Source organism: Lepidochelys kempii, chromosome 3, assembly GCF_965140285.1.
Source record: "Lepidochelys kempii isolate rLepKem1 chromosome 3, rLepKem1.hap1, whole genome shotgun sequence".
NCBI lineage: Eukaryota > Metazoa > Chordata > Testudines > Cheloniidae > Lepidochelys > Lepidochelys kempii.
The window spans coordinates 136,250,340-136,271,944 of NC_136382.1; the positions used below are offsets into that span (position 1 = coordinate 136,250,340).

At 38.5% G+C, this 21,605-nt stretch overlaps 1 protein-coding gene across 4 annotated transcripts in view; it reads right to left on the reverse strand.

Moving 5' to 3' along the window:
- Positions 1–292: 292 nt before the first annotated feature.
- The window catches only part of HEATR1 (HEAT repeat containing 1), a 54,420-nt gene continuing 33,107 nt past the window's right edge, over positions 293–21,605 (reverse strand). For all 4 annotated transcript variants that reach the window (XM_073338175.2, XM_073338178.1, XM_073338176.1 and 1 more), the window contains 19 exons: positions 21,272–21,390; positions 20,995–21,116; positions 19,158–19,286; positions 16,854–17,084; positions 14,940–15,066; positions 13,481–13,647; positions 12,286–12,332; positions 11,386–11,509; positions 10,068–10,208; positions 9,560–9,849; positions 8,730–8,880; positions 7,953–8,111; positions 7,127–7,261; positions 6,716–6,820; positions 6,461–6,629; positions 5,413–5,567; positions 4,361–4,519; positions 2,285–2,393; positions 293–1,628 (listed from right to left, as the gene is read on the reverse strand). In XM_073338175.2, the coding sequence (XP_073194276.1) occupies positions 1,540–1,628; positions 2,285–2,393; positions 4,361–4,519; positions 5,413–5,567; positions 6,461–6,629; positions 6,716–6,820; positions 7,127–7,261; positions 7,953–8,111; positions 8,730–8,880; positions 9,560–9,849; positions 10,068–10,208; positions 11,386–11,509; positions 12,286–12,332; positions 13,481–13,647; positions 14,940–15,066; positions 16,854–17,084; positions 19,158–19,286; positions 20,995–21,116; positions 21,272–21,390 (2,728 nt within the window). In that variant the 3' untranslated portion in view covers positions 293–1,539. The remainder of the gene's footprint in view (positions 1,629–2,284; positions 2,394–4,360; positions 4,520–5,412; positions 5,568–6,460; positions 6,630–6,715; positions 6,821–7,126; positions 7,262–7,952; positions 8,112–8,729; positions 8,881–9,559; positions 9,850–10,067; positions 10,209–11,385; positions 11,510–12,285; positions 12,333–13,480; positions 13,648–14,939; positions 15,067–16,853; positions 17,085–19,157; positions 19,287–20,994; positions 21,117–21,271; positions 21,391–21,605) is intronic.

Consider the following 21,605-nt stretch of genomic DNA (forward strand, 5'->3'; position numbering starts at 1 on the left):
CTTGTCAACTGCTGGAAATGGCCCACCTCGATTATCACTACAAAAGGTGTCCTCGTCGTCCCCCCCCCCCCCCCCCCCCCGCTGGTAATAGCTCACCTTACCTGATCACTCTGGTTACAGTGTGTATGGTAACACCCATTGTTTCATGTTCTCTATGTATATAAATCTCCCGACTGTATTTTCCACTGCATGCATCTGATGAAGTGAGCTGTAGCTCACGAAAGCTTATGCTCAAATAAATTGGTTAGTCTCTAAGGTGCCACAAGTACTCCTTTTCTTTTTCCGGATACAGACTAACTATTCTGAATCCTTCAATCAGGCCCATTTAAAAGTGCCCACACTAGACAGTGTTACACTGGCATGTAATTTAGATTTACTTTTCACTGTTAAGTCTTTTAAATGAAAAGTACGTTCCAGCTAAAACATGCTTCTGTAAACAGCCTCCTCACTAAACATTTAACCTCAGCCTAAGAAAAGTTGGTTTTTACCACAATTGCCTAGCTATCTAAAGAGCACTACGTAAAAATTATTTTCAGTTAACTTCACTTTTCTCCTAAAGTCCCTGTGTAAGTTTGACTTCCGCTCTGTAGTGTAAATCCTGCAATGCGAATAAAGTTTTTATTTTCTAAACTCCTTTGAAGTTGGATTCTTGTATAGTCATCTATGGTCAACAGCCTTAAATGGAGTATTGCTGGCTTCTTCACTTATTTTCTTCCACAGTTAAAAAGAAGAGACAGGAATAGAAAAGGTAACATCTGCCCATTCATTCTTCATGAAAGATTCTGAAACCAAGGTAGTTAAACTAGCAAATCTAGACAAAATACCTGATTTTCACAAATGGGTACACACAGTTGTAAGAACCTAATTCACATCACTAGTAACGTGCACATCCCTGTGACATATCAGACTTATGGCATAATGGTGATTATAGTAATCACTTTTTAAAGAAAACAGCTACAAAGAAAACACTAATTTAACAACTACTGTTTGAGGTTATAGGCTGGTATAATTGACACTCAAATCCCATAGAGCATAAAGGAAGAGTGATGTTAACTACTGTAAAGAAAACATCTCACAAAAATGTAGCTTCTGTAGTCAGGGACTCTGCTACTAGAAAATGCTTACCGTCACCATAAATGACTAAAAAGCTGCAGTACAAACTTAACAGGATAGAAACTAAGTTTAGGAAAAAAAACAAAAAACCCAGAAGTCTGTCCCTTCTAAAACCTTGCAGCACATTTTAGTTTATTTATCCCCATTGTCTTTCCTGAACTGAATTCATACAGCGGTTTCTACAAGTTACAGTATACAGAAGTCAAAAAGCCATCCTGTAATATTTTCAATTTATTAATAACCGTGGAAATTGTCATGACCCTGAACAGCGTATAGGCAAGATCTTCGCAGTCTACTACAAAAAAAGGTGTTACTCTTAATTGGAGCGACATAGTAACTTTGTGGCAATATGATTAGCTCTTTTATGTGAGACAGACATTCACATCTCATGACTGAGACTTTACAACAAAGAGGCAATAGTGTTTCTTAGAAGTAGCTGTGGAGTGGTTCTCCTAAAATAACTTCCAGTTGCTGAATTGTCTTCTGGCACTGGTGTTCTACTTCTTCACATTCATCTAAAAAGGAAACATTAACAAAGATGTAACTAACCTATATGCCCTATCTCCACCCTCACCACTTTTCTTATGTTGTAAGATCTCCCCACACCCCGTTTCATGGGTGTGTCTTTTCACACTGTATGCTCCTTTGGGCAGGGTGTTCGGGATGCACTTATGGTGTTTGGGAAGCATTTACTAGTTGAGCATTACTGCAGCTGAAAAGGTAATGCAACAAAAATATTTCTGAAATAAAGTGGTTTTACCACTCACAAGAGTGCGGTAAATGTAGTAACGCTTCATAAAAACCTGTCCTAAAACCAGTGCCACAGTCTGATTGTTTGGGACTTAAGTGGTGCACAGGCCCAGTGCACAGAGGTGAATTCCCATCAGTTAGTCTATGGCTCCTAAAACAATGCATCCACTTGTTAACTAAAATTAAAAGTCCCATTAACACCTCAGGTATCAAGTCCCAGTATACTAATTGGTGTACTTAGCCAATGTCATAGTCACTGATTATTCTTTTAAAAAAAGAAGTTAACACTCAGGACAGTGGATTTTTAATGTGTCAGTGATCGATCACTGTCTTTGTTAAAGTTTGTTTTGTATCATACGAGTATTTCAAAATGGACAACCCAAATATCCTGGTTGTCAACTGAAGCATTGTAGGACATTACCTTCCATTAGCTCAGCTAAGAAAGGGATGGATTCTGGCAACAGCACCATGTAGTTCTCCTTTAGTTTCCCTGCAAGTTCTACCAAAGTAAGCAGAGCAGCAAATCGGACCTACAATAAAAAAAACAAAACAAAACCTAAGCCACTATATAGGGAAACAAGCAATACAGCATATTCTCAAACATACCTTTTAATACTCCATGTCTTAGATCAATTTAGTTCCCTTTCCATTCTCCTCCCAGTGCCTTTATTTGGGGAGAGGGGTAATAAAGTGAATTCTGGGAACTGAAGTTTACTAAACTACTTGGAGCCGGAGAGGCTAATGTAGTTCAGTCTCCCATATACATAAAAATTTAGAGCCAGTCACATCTTGCAGGGGAAAAGGACAGAATATTAGTCAAGAATTAAGCCTGGTTGAAGTGAATAGAGACATTAAGGAGGGATGGGTTTGTTAGGAGGAGGAAATTTTCAAAGTTAGCTGATAGACTGGACTCCTTTCATGAAGTCTTCAAAACATTTCCACCTCCAATGGGTCCTGAAGCACACCCAGACGGTTAATGATTCTGACCAACAGAACGGCAAAGTGAAAGGACCCCATGTAGAACACTGCCACCACCTCCCTCTACATTACATCAGTGGAGCTCCAGCACTTTTGCCGACTGCAATGGTGACAATATCATTGGAGGAGCGAGACCAGTCTTTTAAGAGGAAGAGCCCAAACCAGTTAGGACGTCAAGTGTAGTCCCAAGCTGCAACTTAAGTACTGTCTATAGAACTATTTTTAGAGCGCTAATGTGATCCCCGCTGGCCTGAGTGTCCACGCAGGGTGGGAGGCTCACTTCCGTGGTCTGTGTAGACATACCTTAAACATCAAGACAAACAGCTTGAATCCCACCAGGGAGCCTATAACCCTCCAGCAAAGCTTACAGAGCTCTGGTGTTTGTGCTCTTGAAATACTAGCCCTCTTAATAAAATGACTGCTGCATTCTATGTCAGTTCTAGGCTCCAGCTGGTCTCAAGGTGTAGCCCAAATTGAATGCATTATTGAAGGCTAGTCTCTTCATAAGAAAAGGACAAATAAGTGTAGCAGGTTCATATACAAAATAAAAGGTCTCTCTTTGTACTAAAAGCTGGGCTCCTAACTAGTCTGGGGTCCAATGAGATCCATAGATTATACACCAGGCTCAAAAAGATAGGCTATGTTTGCTTTTGAAGTTGTGATTAACACTTCCTAATTCTTCCAGTTGCTCCCCACAACCCATCAAAATTAGCCGAGTCTTAGCCAGTTCGCCCTCATCACAATCCCACTCACAAGACAGTAAGTCAACTGTTCTGCTCCATCAGCAAGCCTTGCAGAAATAGAGCTGGGTGTTATCAATTTACTGAAGACCTCACAACCTGTCATTCCTCATTAACCATCCTAAGGGCCTAATATACTTGGGCATAGGAGGATTAGATTTTTATCCATAAATGTAGATGTCACCATACACAAACAAACCCATGAAGATTTTTTTCCTTTGATAATCAAAATGCAAAGAAAGAAAAATGCTGCTTGAGAACTTAAGAGTTTGGTTTGTATACTTTGACATGTGGTGTTGACAATTTGTGTTTTAATGGTTATAAGGTTTTAACTTTTTGAATCTCAACATCTACTGTCATTAAATAAATTGCTTGACACCCCCCCCGTGAAAACGTAAATAGATAAAAATTGAAAAAATGCTTAAAAACGAACATGGATATCTTAAAATTATCAAATATAAACATTGAATTCTGCCACACTTAGATATACTATAAATGTAGAACATGAACAAAAGGAAGACACAGTGAAACCCTGCTAAAACATAGGTCAGTCCTTGGGGACTGATGAACAATTGCCCATAATTATCTTCTGGCATCCATTCTGAAGCTATTCCATTCACACTATAGTAAAGGACCATCTGTATTAATAATACCAGTGTGTTATCTCATAAAGAGCAAATTTCATGTCAAGCAATGACCCAGCCAACCCACAATCTGCTTTCTATGCACAGCAGTTTAAACACACTCATATTCAACTTGGAGATAATCCAGCTTCATACCTTAGGTGAGGTGTGCCTTGTCTTCAGCAGAATCTGGTAGTTTAGTGGTTTCCATAGAGAATCATCTGCCATTGCAATTGAAAACTGAGCTATACATGGAATCAGGTGCATGGTCACTCTTTCCTGGAAGTTCTCTTCTCCTCCAAGCATGTTTTCTAGCTGCAGGAGTAAAATGATCACAAAGCAAGTCAAACAGAAAGGCCCAACTGTTTAACTGAGGCTTAAAAACATCCTGCTGCCCTCTCACCCTGCAACATCAGGTTAACATTTCGCAACACACGAGTTCAAAGCCTAATGGAGGGAGATTCCAAAGGCCAGAGTACTAAGGAAGATAAACACCAGTAAAGATGAAAAATCTAAGAAGTTACATTTTAAAATGTTGATTCCCCTAAAATCTTTCAGCTATGAACTCCCTCTTCTGGGCTTAAGATTTAATGGTACCATTGTTTACTGGCGCATGAAAAATTCAGGTTTAAATTCTTTGGGGTGCCATATCTTTGACTGATAAATGCTGTCTGAGAGCCCGCAGAGGGAGTGTACTTGGCCTGCAGGAGTTGGGGGAGGAGACAGAAAAAGCTTCTTCATGCAGCAATGACCCATCCAACTTGGGAGTGGTGTTGGCTGGCACTGCAGAATATCTAATTGTGTGATGGGGCAGTTTAAAAGGTCCGAGCAAAGGAGAAGGAGCTGGAAACTCCTGAGCTTTGGGCAAGTCACTTAATCCTTCCAATACCCCAGTGAGGTAGGTAAGTATTAATTTCTCTATTTTGTAGTATGAGAAAACTGAGGTGCAGGGTTATTTAGGTAACGCGTTGAAGTACTTTGAAGACAAATACTAAAATAAATAATAAATAATAATAATAATAATAATACGATTATTGAAAATAAAATGGGAACAGGGAGAGATTAATCCAAAGAAGGCCAAATCCATGACAAATTACAAGGAATATAATCTGAATATTTAATAGTCAGCAATAAACCTGTTAAACGAAATGGGAATACAATACTTGGATAATCCAGCAATAGTCTCCTTTCAATGTACGTGTCAGTACCTGGTCAACTAGGGGCACCATCAAGGTTTCTGCTCTCTCTTTGCTTACAAAACGCTGGGTATCAAAGAGGAAGATTTTGTGCAAACAGTCAAGGATGAACTGCAGCAATAAGCAGCTCTTTTCAGTACTGTTCTCAGAGTCAAAGAAAGCTTCATCTGCACGTGGGGAAAAGAAGGAAAGGAAAAACCATGAAGAAGCCACTTGCTCTGCAAACACCAGGAATTAGAAATATTGTTAGCTGTTCATGGAACTGGCTATAATGAAAGGAGAGATTATTTAGCAGTCGATGTTACCAACATTCTTTTTAAGAAATGAGTAAGTAGTAAATGGCCTATGGCCTGGATATCCCATGATTAAATCTAGTCCACATGAAATGCAATGTTCAATACGGCCTTTTAGCTCATTGCAGTTTGGAATATTATTGCTTAGATTAACGTTGTTGCTGCTGGATGTGGCATACAGCTGGGGAAGAAGGGGAGCACACAGCTTGTGGGAAAAGGTGCTAGGGATTAACTGAAGAACCTGACAATCAGTGCTACTGATGTACAGGCTGCCTAAGTATGGAAACATCCTGTCACCAATGCATTTGCTGGTTGCCTGAGTTTTGAATGGGGAGAGGAAAATGAAACAAAACAGCAGCAGATATTTCATCAACTAAGTTGTGGAGCCCAAGCCTGGCTGGTGTGTTCTATATGGCCATGTCAGGGGAGGCAATGAGTGAAACGTAAGAGAGCAGGGTCTTGAAACAGGCTTCACTGATCTCACAAACTGCAACTTTGGCTGACTCCAAAAGAAACGTCATGAGTGGAATGACTTCCCCTAGTTGAAGAATATTCCTTTCTTTGGACTTCTGGCCCAAACCCCCCAACTGAAGACATCCTTTTTGCATCCCCCAAATGAGTAAGCCACCTTGCTGCAAGATGCAAGAAAAAGGGGGAAGAAAACGTGTTAGGAGACAAGGGTGGGAGGCATGCAGAGACAGCAAGCTTACAGTGATATCATATTTCAACTGTTCCTGCTTTGATAACTATAGTAACTGGAGACCTACCAGTTTTGGAGATGTTAATCTGGTTCAGGGTATCAGCAAAAGGCTTCACTAAATTACCAGCAAACAGGTTGAAAAGACCCTTGAGCTTGTCTGCAATGCAATCAGCTAACCGGTAGAATGTCAACAGTCTGTCCTTTGAGGTGACCTCTGATTTGGACCAATCATATAACTGATGAGAGAGAGAAGTTTGTTCTACATTAACGCAGTTGTAAATACAGTTGTGCTAATACCAAAGGACTATATTAAAATTCCTACCTTGAAGAAGAGGGGTCTGAAAGAAACCTCCGAAAGCTTCATGACCATGCTAATTAAACAGCTAATAATATGGGTCTCTGTTCTACCAACTTCTTCCAGATCATCCTAGAACAAGTGAAAGGTATAATTCAAAATCCATACAGTAAGACTCAGAGCCTGATGAGCATCCTTTTACAAAGTCTAACTTTAATCTCTACTATGTTTAGGTCCAAGATACTTGTGTAACTAAAATTTTCTATTCACAAGGAGCACTCTCTCACTTCTCTCCTAGCTGAATACACAATTCTCAAAAGTGCAGAAAATGCATTTAGCAGGAAACAACCTGACACATTCTTGTAAAGAACTTCTAAAATTAACATCTAGTAGAAAACCACATCCATTCTTGCTCTTTAAGAATTGCCAGTACTCCACCTGTGAGTGCTCTGTTCTGAAGTCCAGGGCTTTCATGAAAAACGCTGTCAGCTCAGACTGATGGGAGATGAGCTGGTTTCTCTCCATAACTGCAATGTGCTCTTTAAGAATGTCCATAAGGGGACCCAGGCGGTTCTGTAAAAGATTTAAAAAAAAAAAAAAAAAGAGACAGCTGTTACCCCATAATTAAAAAAGTCACATCCATAGATCATCAGATCAACTGAATTCCTTCCACAATTTATTTTTAAAAAAAATACAGGTGAAAATCATGGTCTTTAAACAAATAAACATCCCCATTCACAATGTTAGAAACCCAAAATTTGCACCATTAAGAACCCAAAAGGTGCATCTGACCAAACAAAATAAAATTGATTTAAACCTGATTTTCATTGCCCAAGCTAAGAGAAATAAAAAAGTTGACAGGTTGTAAATAACTTGGATTTTATAAAATTCTTTGACTTCTGGTAATCTAAGGCACTATCAATAAAAGGTGAAGATGTGTTTGTTTACAATTTGACTTAAATAGGCAGTGTCCCTTTAAAGAGTTTTCTTTCCCTCCCCATCTTGGCAGCAGATTTTAAATGCCCAAGCATGAGATAGTAGCAAGGCCCAGAGGAAAGCTGCAATTCCTAATGTATGTCCCTAGCAAATAAATGAAAGCTTTAATGAACAGAACTGTCTTCCATACTTGCCATCTAGCATATGAATACTCTAGAGCCTGATGGATCCTTCCCTGTTCTAACTTTTCTGGTTTAATATAAAAATGCATATTTAAACTATAATTACATTTCCACTAACTTTACTAATGAATGAAAAAAATCATAACCTTCCAAGCATTTGCAAGTTCATTGTAACACTTGGTAATCGCTGGCAACAGAACTCTGGGACCAAGCTGTGTAGCTAACATAGTTTTCAGTGATGTTAAACGGAGATTAAGCTGGGACGAAGGGCCCATTTCCACTGCAATCCTTTCCAAGCGAACGACCTATCAGAAAATCCAAGAACAACAAAACCAGTAAAACAAATCTTTCAAGAGCTGTTTTCATAATCATCTCCTCCAGAAAAATATTGCGGTCTAGGAACCAACAAAGAAATCACCTACTTAATTTAAAAAGTTTATACTCAGTTTAATTAGCAAAGCATTTTGGAAATAAAAAGCACTACTGTCTGTTACTACTTTAAACACTACAATTTATGAACTTTGTATATAAGACTTTGTCTCCTGCAATACATGAAAACTGAAAAAGGGGATTCATCAGTGGAATAAGCAGAGGATCATTACATCCACTCTATTTATAAAAGCTGGAGTTTTTATTAATATATACACATTTGATCAACTTACTGGTACAGGAGAAAAACCCTCAAAATTCACACCCCACCTCCTAAAGTAGCAAGCTAAGTCTCTGCAAGGTTGCAGGAGGAGAACACCAGCTACATCATTCCATTTACTCGCGGAGGCTGAGTAGAAGCAGTCAGGAGATTTCCCCCAACCACCCAGATGGCCAAATTCTCATTTTAATTCACTGCAAAATCCTGCATGACCTCCATGATTTGAGCTTCCTCATTCTTGTCCCCTCACCCTCTCAAGACAGCGATGGCTCACCTGCAGCAAAGCATCCACCAGATAGGGGCTGAGGAAGTGTGACAGTGTTGCCACAACTTTCAGCAGCGCACTCACTGCGCTGAGCAAGTAAATCTCGTTAGAGACCAGCTCCTTTTTGTCTTTTAGTGTCTTCAGCAACGCTGGCATCAGCCTGCAAATAATCAAGTAAAAACACGCAGAGAAGTAAATCCATTGCCAGTTGCACACTGGGAGGCAACTTTCCAAATAGGCCCCAATCCAGCCTATAAAACTACAGGCACAACTTTCGTGTCTACAATGTCTCCGTGCACAGCTGCAGAATCTATTTTTGAAAACCCGGCCTTTTGGGATTCACGTCTCTATTTTATTTCTCAAAAAGCTGTGAAGATTATTAGATTTAAGGCCCTGCTACATTGTGAAACTGAGCATTCTTATTAAGGCTAAGGTGTTTTTAAAAAAGCTGTTTTATTAAATGCCTGAGTTCCATATGAACAGGCAGGACCAAACAGAGTTGTATCGTAGCTATTTTCCAGCTGTGCTGAACAAGGGTTCTATGTTTTAAATACAGTCAGGCTTACAATGGTAATATAGCCATTTGACAGATTCTGCAAGAACTTCTGGGATTATTAAATGATCTCCAATTCTTACACAATTAGTGCAGCATTTGCTTCGGAGTTCTCTCGCTCTAAGTACTCAGGAGGACTCTTGGGCCTTTATCCATTTCTACAAAGCACACCGTGCACATACAGACTGCCAATTAGTTTAACAAGCCTTTAAGCCAGCCTTTAGTAATACGTTTCATCTGACGTAGTTCCTGCGGCAGTGAACCCTTTTATGAAAATGGACGATACCTTGGAAGCTGAGGTACTGCTAGTGGTTTCAGCGTATAGGTGACCTCAGCTATGCACAGCAAAGCACTTCCCATCACATTCCTTTCTTCCTTCCTCTCTGAAGAAATCAGGTCAATGGTGGCTTTCAGGACAGGCACAAAAGGCTCTGGATGGTCTGTGCCAAAACATTTGCACAGTAATTTGAGGCTGAACAAAGCAGTCTGCCTGTTGATGGCTTGCTCCTCCTCCTCATTGATTTTACGCTGGACAATAGTGATTAGCTCTGGAATTAGTTCTAAGAGCTGCCAAACCTAAGAGAACAAAAGAACACACAAATATGAAATTAAAAACATAGCTAGGTCCAGATCCTGCAAGTTAATGTGGGTGGGCGGACCACATTTTGGTATTCAAAAACTCACATTTCCATCTGAAAGTTCTACACCTGCCCTTACACGACATCTCATTTCTACATTAGCGGAAAGGTGCGAACAGTTTAAACAAAAAGAAAGGGCTTAACCCTTTGCCTTACTTGGACCTTCTGCCAACGTGTGCGCTGCTGCAATTTATTGTTCAAGAGATCCATTGCTTTACGTCTCACAGAAGGCAGCTGGTTGGTCATCAGTCCCCTAATGACAGGGATAAATGTCTGTGTCGGCAATAAGGCATTGGCCTGTAAAAAAAACAAACAAAAAATAACAACACAAATGTTCTTTCCTGTACTGCACCATCCAAGCCCCCCAAAAAGTATAGAAATGTGCACTTCCTGAGAACAAAGAGAGGATCAGAAAAGAAGGGAAAGCATGTCCTGATAGTGCTTTGTTTGGGAAAGCAAAAGGAGAAAGTAAGTTCCTGCTACAATGTTTAATTCTCATACCGTAACTGCTAGCCACCAATTTGGAAATAAACTACCTTCTACTTGCTCTGCCTCATTTAACCCTGAGGATTCCTACACAATATTCTTCCACTCCAGGCTGCAGTTGGCTAGATATTATTCGCCACCAAAATAATCCTTCTGACATTGCTCCATGCACACTGGCTCGGAGTGGTGGGACAACTAAGTCGCTAATGGAAGAAAATTCAGCACCATTCACCCTGAGAACTGATGAGAACTCTGATCCATAGCTCCACTATTGCTGCTAGGGCACCAAGCCAACATGATATCTGTACTTCTGATTTAAAAAAAAAAAAAAAGACTTGAAAAACATAGCAAGGCTTGTCACTTCATGTAAATTCTTCTGCAGAAATATTAGCTAACTAAAAGTCCACGTTAAAAGTTGTAACTAGAAAAAACACCAGAAGGCTATTTTCTTTCTGACAATATCTAGATGGCTCTATCCAACCACCAGGACGCTTAACAGAAAAATAACCATCACTGGGTTTACTTCACTTTGTTTGCTCTGCCTAATAATACTGCTGGCACTAGAAAATTAAAGTAACAATGCATCAGGTCCCAAATTGGTTGGTAAAGCTTACTAATGAATTATGTAACATAAAACCACCAACAAAAAAACCTTATACAAACGTTGCAAAGATAAAATGTTATATGCAGTGCTGTTGTAACCATGATGGTCCCAGGATATTTGCAAGACAAGATGGATGAGGTATTATCTTTTATTGGGCCAACTTCTGTTGGTGAGAGAGACAAGCTTTCAAGCTTACACAGACCTGAAGAACAGCTCTGTGTAAGCTTGAAAGCTTGTCTATCTCACCAACGAAGTTGGTCCAACAAAGATATTACCTCACCCACCTTCTCTCACAAAAATTAAAATGTAACAAATGTTATAATCATGTTAAAAAAAAAGGGAGAAGGAAAAACAAAGCCAACAAATGGAGTAATGAAAACTTACTTTATCTAGCATATCATAAGACTTATTGAGCAGAGCCCTCCAAAACTTTGCTGTTGGTTTGTCTGCATTTTCTTCCACTGAGTGTGCCACAACATTTATGTAGCAAAGAACTTCTTCTAATAATCTAAATGGAGAAACGTTTTTTCATGAGTAACATTTACAAAGTGATTTTATTCCTGGAGGGCAAGAAATTTCACAGACAATAATGAGGGTTAATAAAATACCCCGTACAGAAAACTATTTACATTAGATCTAGATATTAAAATACAAAAACCTGTTAGGAAATAGTTCAGGCTGGGGGCACATATTAAGAAGAGTCCATCTAGCCCTCCAACCATTTATCATCCTTTCCAAAGGATAAGGAGTCTCCCAAACACCTCGGGAAACGTATGAAAGCCCGGAAACAGGTCTAAGAGGTGCAGCACTTCACTTGTGCCACACATCCCTTCTTTACTTACTGTCATCCCATGCAAGTTACACCTTCCCCCCAAAACCTAAATTTTGCTGCACTGAAACATCTACTACAGTCAGCTCTTCTAAATTACATCTGTGATGACTGTAATACTCTCATTCTGACAAACGGGCTTACATCGATAAGGGATTTTTCCTGGGAGTGAAGGAGCAACGAGTGTTGTGGCTAGAAGAATTTCAAATATAATTTCAGATTTTTAGAGACCCTCTTATCATGGCAGCTACGTGCTCATGTAAACATTAAAGTAAATACATGAAATCACGCAAAGAGGAGAGAATTAATTTTTAAAAAAGCACTTCACTTGTCAAGAACAAAAAACCCCCCAAAATCAGACAACAGCTAAATCAACTGAAAAAACAACCTGCTTGTAATAAACTACAGAGACATAAGTTTGTAGGGGTTTTTTTTGTGTGCACGCGCACATGTACCTCTGCTCCAACTCCTGAAGCTCTTCAGCTCCACCACATTCGACTATCTGATTAACAACAAAAACAAAAAACCAAACAGTTGTTAGGACTGTATTACAGTAACACATTGGAGCTGCTTCCATGAAGGATACGTTAACATTTAATTACAATTTTTTTATAGCTGTAGTTTAGTCATAAAAAAACCCCAAAAACTAATGACAGGATGAAACCCAAGAAACTCAACTAAAGATTGTTGTAACATTGCTGATGAATGACACTGGATTACCACACTTCAGGTAACTGAAGTCCTCTGGGCAAGCACAGGATTAGCACCTGCAGTGAAAGCTTGCCTAACACTATTCTATCAATATGTTTCAAACCAGAGATGGAGGGATCACCTCTAAAAAGATGAGTTGAGTTTCCATGTCCTTTCAAGCTGTGGCCTCTCTGCTGAGACTACCAGTGCCCATCCTACTAATACCAATTGCAATGGTGGATTCGTGATCAGATACTTATCCACAAGAAAGAGACAGAACACTGACTCATTTCATGTAAGCCACCAAACTGCAGTCAGATGGATAGAAAAATGCTACAAACTAGGGCTAGATTTGAATCATTGACCTACATGTGAAAAATTTCACATCTCATCACTTCTCTGTTGAGCCACCCAGTTCCCCATAACTGATATTTTTTAAAAAACACAAAATCTTTTTGGTTCTTTAATATTTAATAGTATAATTTTTTACCTCTGAGTTAGAGTTTTACCAGATTCCAAGACTACATGGATTCACCAAATTCCAACACTATAACTCAAAAGATACCTTATAATATGTAATTCGAAATCACAAAATAAAAGGGACCTTGGAATTATAATGCTGGAATCTGGTGAATCCAGATAGTCTCAATAACTGATTGATATCACACTATTTGCCATTGACTTCACTGTAGCCAGGATTTACTCTGTCTTTTACCTAATGATCAATCACGCAGGCTAAATCTCTTTGTAAGAGAACTGGAGGGGGGAAGGAAACGAACAAAGAAAACAACAACATACCACCAAAAGAAACCCCCCAAAACTTTTACTGATAAATTGCAAAAAGACTTCAGAACTGTGTAAAAGGCAGTCAGCCAAATATACTTCAGAAAGCTAAAAGAACAGATGTGTTCAGAATGAAAAGAAAACCAAACCACTTGACAAAAAAAAAATCTGCATTACCTTTTTCACAAAACTTTGAGAAGCCAAAAGCTGTGCCATGAAAGAGACAGATAAAAATTTAAAATGTCGCAGTTGTTTGCCTGAGTGAGACTCCACATTAAAAAGCTGCACTTCTTCATCTTGTGTTTTCATCTTGCGTGTTCTTAATTTTTTTGGTCCAGGATCATCTGATAAAACATCCCCCACAAAAATTATTTTTGCAGCCATGACTAGGAAAGAAGCTTTTGACTGCCAATTACTAAAACTGAAATAAAATATTGCAACAGTTAAAGGGCAAGTAAGTGCTGCATTGTTCAGTAGTTGAGGTCAACTTGGGTAACTAAGATATAGGGTCCAACCCTACAGTCCTCACAATGGCAAAATCCCCATTGACTTCAACAGGAGTTTTGCTTGTGCAAGAATGGAAGGATCAGGCTCAAGAGAGTCTTCTATATTTTTCAATATATTCTCCTACAAAATGCCATCTGAAAGTCATCAGTTTTCTCTCCCCACTGTGTTAATTTTTTCATCATCATCAGTGATATTATACAATAGGCAAACCAAGGGCTCAAGCAGAACAGCGGAAACTGTTCTGAACTCCAGTCAGTTTTGTGCTAGTCCTATTCATTTTGCAAAAGTCCCAGAATTATCCCTATATTAAGTCAGAAGCAAGACACTAAAATACAGGAGAGGGGAACGTCTCCATTTCATTAACTTCTAATACATATGTTGAGATTTTGTCTGATTCTTTCTGTATTGTAAATTGTATATATTTTATATTTTCTTTTGCATCTTCTGAAAAAGCTATATGGGAAATGGGCCACGAATAGGATGGCACCAAAGGGGAGGGCGGGCGGGCGGGGAAGGGGTTGGGTCACAAAATTCTAGACTGAGTATATTTGGAAATGTTGCTATCAGGCCTGTCCAGTCTCCCTTTGCTGGAAAAAGAGAGTCATATAAATATCAACAAGGAAGGGAAAACTCCTTACACTTAAATAATGGTTGTTTTTTGTTTTTTTTTAAAGTATCAAGACATACTGTTCAATGAGTGCCTCCACCAGAAACCTGCATTTAAAAAAATGCATTAAAATTGAGTTAGGTCCCTATATATATATATATATTATTTTTTTATTTTTTGCTTTAAAGAACAGCCTTATCAAACAAGCATATGCTATATTACACATGATATGTTCTATACACTAATTATTATGGTTGGTCCCTTTTTATTTTAAGCTAAACTACTTTGGAGAATCTTACTGTATTCTATGAAGGAAAAGTACTATTTGGCCCTGAATGCTAATTCATAGCATTCTGAAATGAAATTTTTTGGCACAAAAAAGGTATATACTTCTTAACTGTAGTTCTAACTGAATGAGAAGGAAAGATGCAGTTAAGGTAATCCTGCAGCCCAAAACCTTGAACAACAGAAGTAACATTAAGATTCACAAGCAACTGCAGAGCAAGTCCGTTTTGTGGTTACCTTCTTTGTTCTCTGGCAGTTTTGTTAAGTACTGGATTATTTTCATCAAGCTCTGGAACTGATGATGAACACTAAACTCACAACAAACAGTAATCCAAAATTCAACGTCTGTTTCCAAAACAGCATCCTGTTTAGGGATTAAACAGAGAAAATATTTATTTCAAGAACTAAAAATAAGAGAAAAAACTTTTGTTGTTGAATGTGTATGAATGTACGGTCCTAGGGAATGTTGCTGGAACTGTTATTAATGATAACAACAGCAAGATGTATTGGACTCATGTCCCCTGTGAATGGGCAGAGACCAACAGCTCATTCCACATACTGAAGGCTATCGAAAAGCCGTACTGTGGTAATGACTATGGCTTACCACTAACGTCACTATTTCAGATCCAGCTGATCAATAGTGAAATGCTCCACAATATTCTATTAAAAATCCTCTAACCCAGTTAGCGTGCACCTGAAAAAATTATCTGAGGTAGAGAAAACAAATCTCTTTTGCTACTGCATTAGTCAGTTTGGTGGGGTATTTTTTGTTGTCATCTGTCTTTTTTAAGCCCAACAGAAAACTACTAGATTTCTAGAGCCAAAGATTATTTTGATTTTTCCATCCCACAAAGATGGCCAGAACTGGCACATGAGAATAGAACCCCACAAAAATGTCAGCTAAACAAGAGCAAAAATAAGATGATGACAATGATTTTTACAGCACAGACTGAACCTTTTCCAATTTTTGACAGGTACCATGTACTGAATATTAGAATTAACCTCTAAATGCATTAGAAAAGTAGTCAGTAGGAAACTTATTGTATTTGCTGATTTTTGCACAGGAGAAAAAAAACTCCTCAAAAACCTGACCTGGTCTTTAAAACAAACAAAGCAAATAATATGGGCCCAGCTGAGCCAAGACTGGAGTACCACATGCACAGCAACCTAGGCAGGGCTGAATTTGGCCCAATAGGTTATGAAATATTACAACAGCTGTGCTATTAACATTGAATGTGATAGTTAAAACTGAAAGTTGTAGTCTACCTAACTTTTCCCCATTAATAATGTTTGAATACTTTCAGTAGGTCACTCAGCCTGGACAAAAACTAGACTGATCTATTTCACTTCCCGGGTACCCTGCAATAGCAAAGTGCTGTTGTGTTTGGGGTCACAACGTGGTTGGGGACTATGACTAGAAAAATCTCCATTTATAAAAAAATGTAACCACCTCCTTTAAAAAAATAAAACACACACCCTGAATTTTCAGCTTAAACTATTCTAACAGTCTCCCTTTAACACTTTACATGAAGATCCTGGCTACACGACAAAAACACATACATTTCTGCAATATAATATGGTTTATTCCCACCTATGTGGAAGAATAAAATCGACACCAGAGAATCTCATTTCAGTAAGATACACAGCCAAGGAAAAAGAAATTTTAACACATAATTACTTACACTGTAAGCAATTTGGGGGCAGGGACTACCTTTTTATACCATGTCTGTATGGTACCTAGAACAATGGGTCCCAGGCTATGATGGGGTTCCTCAGTGTTACCACAATACACATAATAAACATTATCCTCATGTTTTGGCAGCAACACAGATGGTTTTTTTGTAGGGTAGGCAAAAGTCTTATCTCACAACTGAATGGAATACATGCTAGAGACACAAGGTGGGTAAGGGAATATCTTTTATTGGACCAATTTTTGTTGGTGAAAGAGAAACTTTTGAGCTTACTGTAAACTAAAAAGCTTCTCTCTCTCTCACCAACAGAAGACGGTCCAATGAAAGATATTATCTCACCCACCTTGTCTCTAATATCCTGGGACTGATGAGGCTACACCACCACCACCTCGAAAACATGCTGTTATTTTCAGTCTGGACATTTTTACAGTTAAAGAGTTCACCCCCTCATTGTTCTGACCTTTTCTCCATTGGTTGCTGCAGTCACGGTTTTGGTCACATGCTGTTCAAACAGGAGCACCAGAAGAACCCAGAGGAATCGTTCCCCTCCCAACGTATCAATCAGCTGAGCCAGGATGGGAAGGCGTCTGTGCTCAGGCACATGAGGCAAGGCATCCACAAACACATGTATGATTTTAATAACTACCTCCTCCACATTCTTTGCAGCCTCTGGAGCGCCACCATCTTCAGCCTATAAACAGGTTAGGGAGTTCAACAAATTATCCTACACGGGCACAATCTAATGAGGATTTTCTATGCACATAAAAGCAAATAAAGAGGTGGGAATTGTTTTTGTGAGGCACATAAAGCAAGACCATTGCCAAACATTATGATCACAAGATAAACATCTAAAGGCTTCATCCTGTAAAAATGTAAGGCTTATTGATATTACAAAAGTTTGCGCTGGCATAACGGTGTATGAGCCCCATTAATGTAGATGTGTTGCACCAGTGCAAAATGGGGCTAACAAAAGACTATGTTTTTCTAACTAGTTTTCAGTCGTCAAATTTTCTTTTGAGTTTTAGGAAAGTATTTTACTAAATTGCTCTCAAGTTGACTGGGATTTTGAAAATTACTCAGCAACAATCTAAATTTATGCCCATGAAGTCAACAGGAGATTTTCAAGGGAGACCAATGATGAGCACTTTTGAAAATCTCACCCTCAGCATGCATTTTAATTCTTGGTCAAATTTTACACTTTAATAAAAACAATTTTGGTAGGACCTAGAGAATATCAGCTCACTAACAGACCACTATCTATATGTAATAATTATGTGTACACATATATGCATACATAGATTTGTTTTCACATTGGATAATGGCTCAATTAGTCAGTAATTACAAGTTACTTTTCAAAATGTACTGGAGAACAGCCTGATTTCTCTAAAAGTGACATGCAGAGAAAGTAAAACAAGGGTTCTCTCTTTTTTGTTTCTTTATGATGTATGAAGGGGGCCTGAAAGGTTTTCCAACCAGAGATTTGTGTTTATTTTAGAAATTGAGATCTCACCCATGTTTTTCATGAAAATCCATGGACTACTGAAGAATGTTAGGGACTTGTCAAGTGAAAGCAGATTCAGGGAAAGTGCTTTTATTACGTCTTTTTCTAACTCTGTGTGTGTTTGTTTTGGGTTTATATTCATTTAGCTCAAATGGCCAGAAATAAAGAGAGTTAGAAGAAAAGAAATGACATTCCCATTCCCATAAATAAATACTATATGAGTCCAACAAAACCAGCGAAGGCCAGATTTGATACTCCTAATATTTCTTTGCTAAGTAAGTTACAAAATATTTTTATAACATTTCAGGCCACATTCAGTCATACAATCTGATAACATATGGTGTTTTAATCAAATCATTACTCGGCTTTTAAGTATGTCACTTTTCAGAGGAACAGCCGTGTTAGTCTGTATTCGCAAAAAGAAAAGGAGTACTTGTGGCACCTTAGAGACTAACCAATTTATTTGAGCATGAGCTTTCGTGAGCTACAGCTCACTTCATCAGATGTTTACTGTGGAAACTGCAGCAGACTTTATATACACACAGAAATCATGAAACAATACCTCCTCCCACCCCACTGTCCTGCTGGTAATAGCTTATCTAAAGTGATCAACAGGTGGGCCATTTCCAGCACAAATCCAGGTTTTCTCACCCTCCACCCCCCCACACAAATTCACTCTCCTGCTGGTGAGCTGGTGAGCACCAGCAGGAGAGTGAATTTGTGTGGGGGGGTGGAGGGTGAGAAAACCTGGATTTGTGCTGGAAATGGCCCACCTGTTGATCACTTTAGATAAGCTATTACCAGCAGGACAGTGGGGTGGGAGGAGGTATTGTTTCATGATTTCTGTGTGTATATAAAGTCTGCTGCAGTTTCCACGGTAAACATCTGATGAAGTGAGCTGTAGCTCACGAAAGCTCATGCTCAAATAAATTGGTTAGTCTCTAAGGTGCCACAAGTACTCCTTTTCTTTTTAAGTATGTCACTGAGACCTGTACACCAAAATACATGCTCCAGACCAGCTATGTAAGTCATCACTTTCATTCCACCTTCTGTAAAATCCATTTCCGCTCCCTCGATAAGGAGGATGCTTTTTCAGTACTACTTTTTATTGGACCTTAGGGCTGGTCATGTCTGTTATACCCAATAGAAATCTCAAGGAACATGCTATAAATAATTTACTAGTGCCTTAAAAAAAAAAAAAACCCACACCCAAAATACTGTTCAGAGCTTTCTTCCTGCTTCTAATGAAAGAAAACATCTCACCTGTATAAGAGCAGGAATAACCATCTTCACAGTCTTATTAATTATTTGGAAACTATAAGTATCATCTAGACGCATGACGTTTGCCCCCATGAATGTAAAAATGGGCATGATGTTATGGAGAACTTTGTCCTGAAAAACAAAGCCCCAAAAAACTAAAAGGTTAGTGTTTTCAGTTTTAGATACTAAAGCTACTAATTTTTGTAAGGGGCGTGTATGTGTTTGTGGTTTTGCTTTTCCTCCATTCTCCCTCCCCACCTGTCAATATACTTTAAGGCTTTTTGACCCTTTCTTTATCTGAAATATTTTTTTTTTTTTTTTTAGAAACAGTACTTAAAGTTTACTATAACTGAAAGAAATTAGAAAACAATTCTTTATTCAATTTTTTTTTGAACTGACTAGATTTCAAGTTGACGGTGTCTCTTGAAGTTATAGAGAGCAACTATGCTGAAGGGAATATAATAGTTAGACATCAAAACAAAAATCTAAGTAAATTAGTAAAGAAAAGGAATTGAGAGTTAAGGCAGACTAAGTCTATCATGCTCTTATATCCAGATAATGCAGTACTGTGGTATGCAAAATCACCTATGAGTAGATTTTCAAAGACACAAATGCCAATTAGGTACACAACTCCCACTGACTCTCAATGGAAGTTGGACACCTAATTGCCCCTCTATCTTTCAAATACCTGCAATACCAAAGGTGACACAATGTGAGGTAATGACTGAGCAGCTGCTTTAATTTTTAGTTTTCTGACTTCTTTAGGCTACCTCACAACCACAATATGAACTTAAACACAAATTCAATTTGAAACTTTTCAGTTTAATGTAGCCTAGCACTGTGAAAGCTCTAAAGATAACTTCTGACAATTCTTTGAGTACTGCTGATGGCACCATCTTGCTAAAGCCTGTGCATTATTGGTTTTATAAGAGCTGTGAACAGGTTTCCCATGCAGGCTTAACAAGCAGAATAAATATGCCATGTTTTAGGAAGGTATTTAATATTCCAGGCAAATATTTACTTTATTTAAAACACGAAAACCAGCCACTGACCCGGTATTAAAGAAGGATGGAAAATTGTTTTCATGTTATATATTGGGTTCCCCTAAAGCAATTAAAAGCTACCTGTTGAATAAATTTCAGTTTAATCATGGAGAGGAGCACTTTATTTTTCAACTTTTCAACTGGTAGACTGAACAACAAATATATGCCTCTATATATTGATACACTTTAACACCACTTGCGTAACTTATTTTAACAATGGTTGCATATTCAAATTTCAGCCCACAGAAGAGAACTCCTATTTCAGAAGCAGTTTCAAAGACTTAAAACATTATTAAATACAATCATTACACTGTTGCATGAGATAAAACACACTAATACCACCTTTCATGGTCATATCTGGGCCAGACGCTCCACTATGCTGCATAGCATGGAGGGAAGAAAGAAGGAAAGGAGGTGCAAAAGGCCCTGAACACAACAGAAGGGTGGGTGAGCCATTTAACCTGAGGGGGATAATGTCATGCTGAACCATATTGCCCTTTTGTAATAAGTTCTCCATTCCCCAAGGGTTTTTCTGTGGGAGGGATAATAAGACCCTTGATAATTAGTGATTAACAACTCCATGGCAAAGTATCTTTCTGTTTTTAAATAAATAAATGGGAGTGGGAATCTCTTCAAAAGAACGTAAGGGACATCTAATTTTGTCCCGTTTCTTTCAGTAGTTTTCTCTCCTGAAGTCCTCTACATCTTCCCCTCTATCTTAGCTTTCTATCTTCCCCTCTCTTAAAACCAGAGACAAAAAAGAGAAGAGTTGTTAATAAACCTCACACACAACTTACAGGGAACATGCCAGCAGCAGTACCAAGCAGTAGCAGCGCGTGGTGATGTGTCTGAGGCATTTCTGATACCCTGACACACTGAACTACCAGCTCCACATTAAATTTCTCTTTATCAAGGATATCTGCAGAGGGGGGAAAAATATCTTGCTTAGTACTGTTTTTTAAAAAAAGATCACTAGTCTTAAAAACAGACATATTATTGCAATCCTAAAAGGCAGCTAATGTACAAAAGCTAGGGAAAGTTTTCCTGCTCCGAACTGGAAGCTGTAATTTTTACCTGACTGGATCCTGCTGCCACCTGGGGACAGTTTCTGACAGATGTTTAGCAAACAGCTTAGGATTAGCTGCTTTGTATATTCCATATTTTCCTGTTCTGTTGTTGAAGTTTCCAGGCATCTAAATGATTCAGGAGGTAGTCAGGGGTAGGAAGTGGAAGGATGAAAAATAAATTTCAGATAAACTAGTGGACTAGTCACATCTTAAAAATTCAAACCAGAGATAATATTCAAACAAAGAGACTTCCATAAAAACATCACTAATCTTACACAGTATGTGGAGAAATTTCCTATTTTATCTCAGTGTTCTTTTTACAAAAGCTGCCAGAAGTTTCA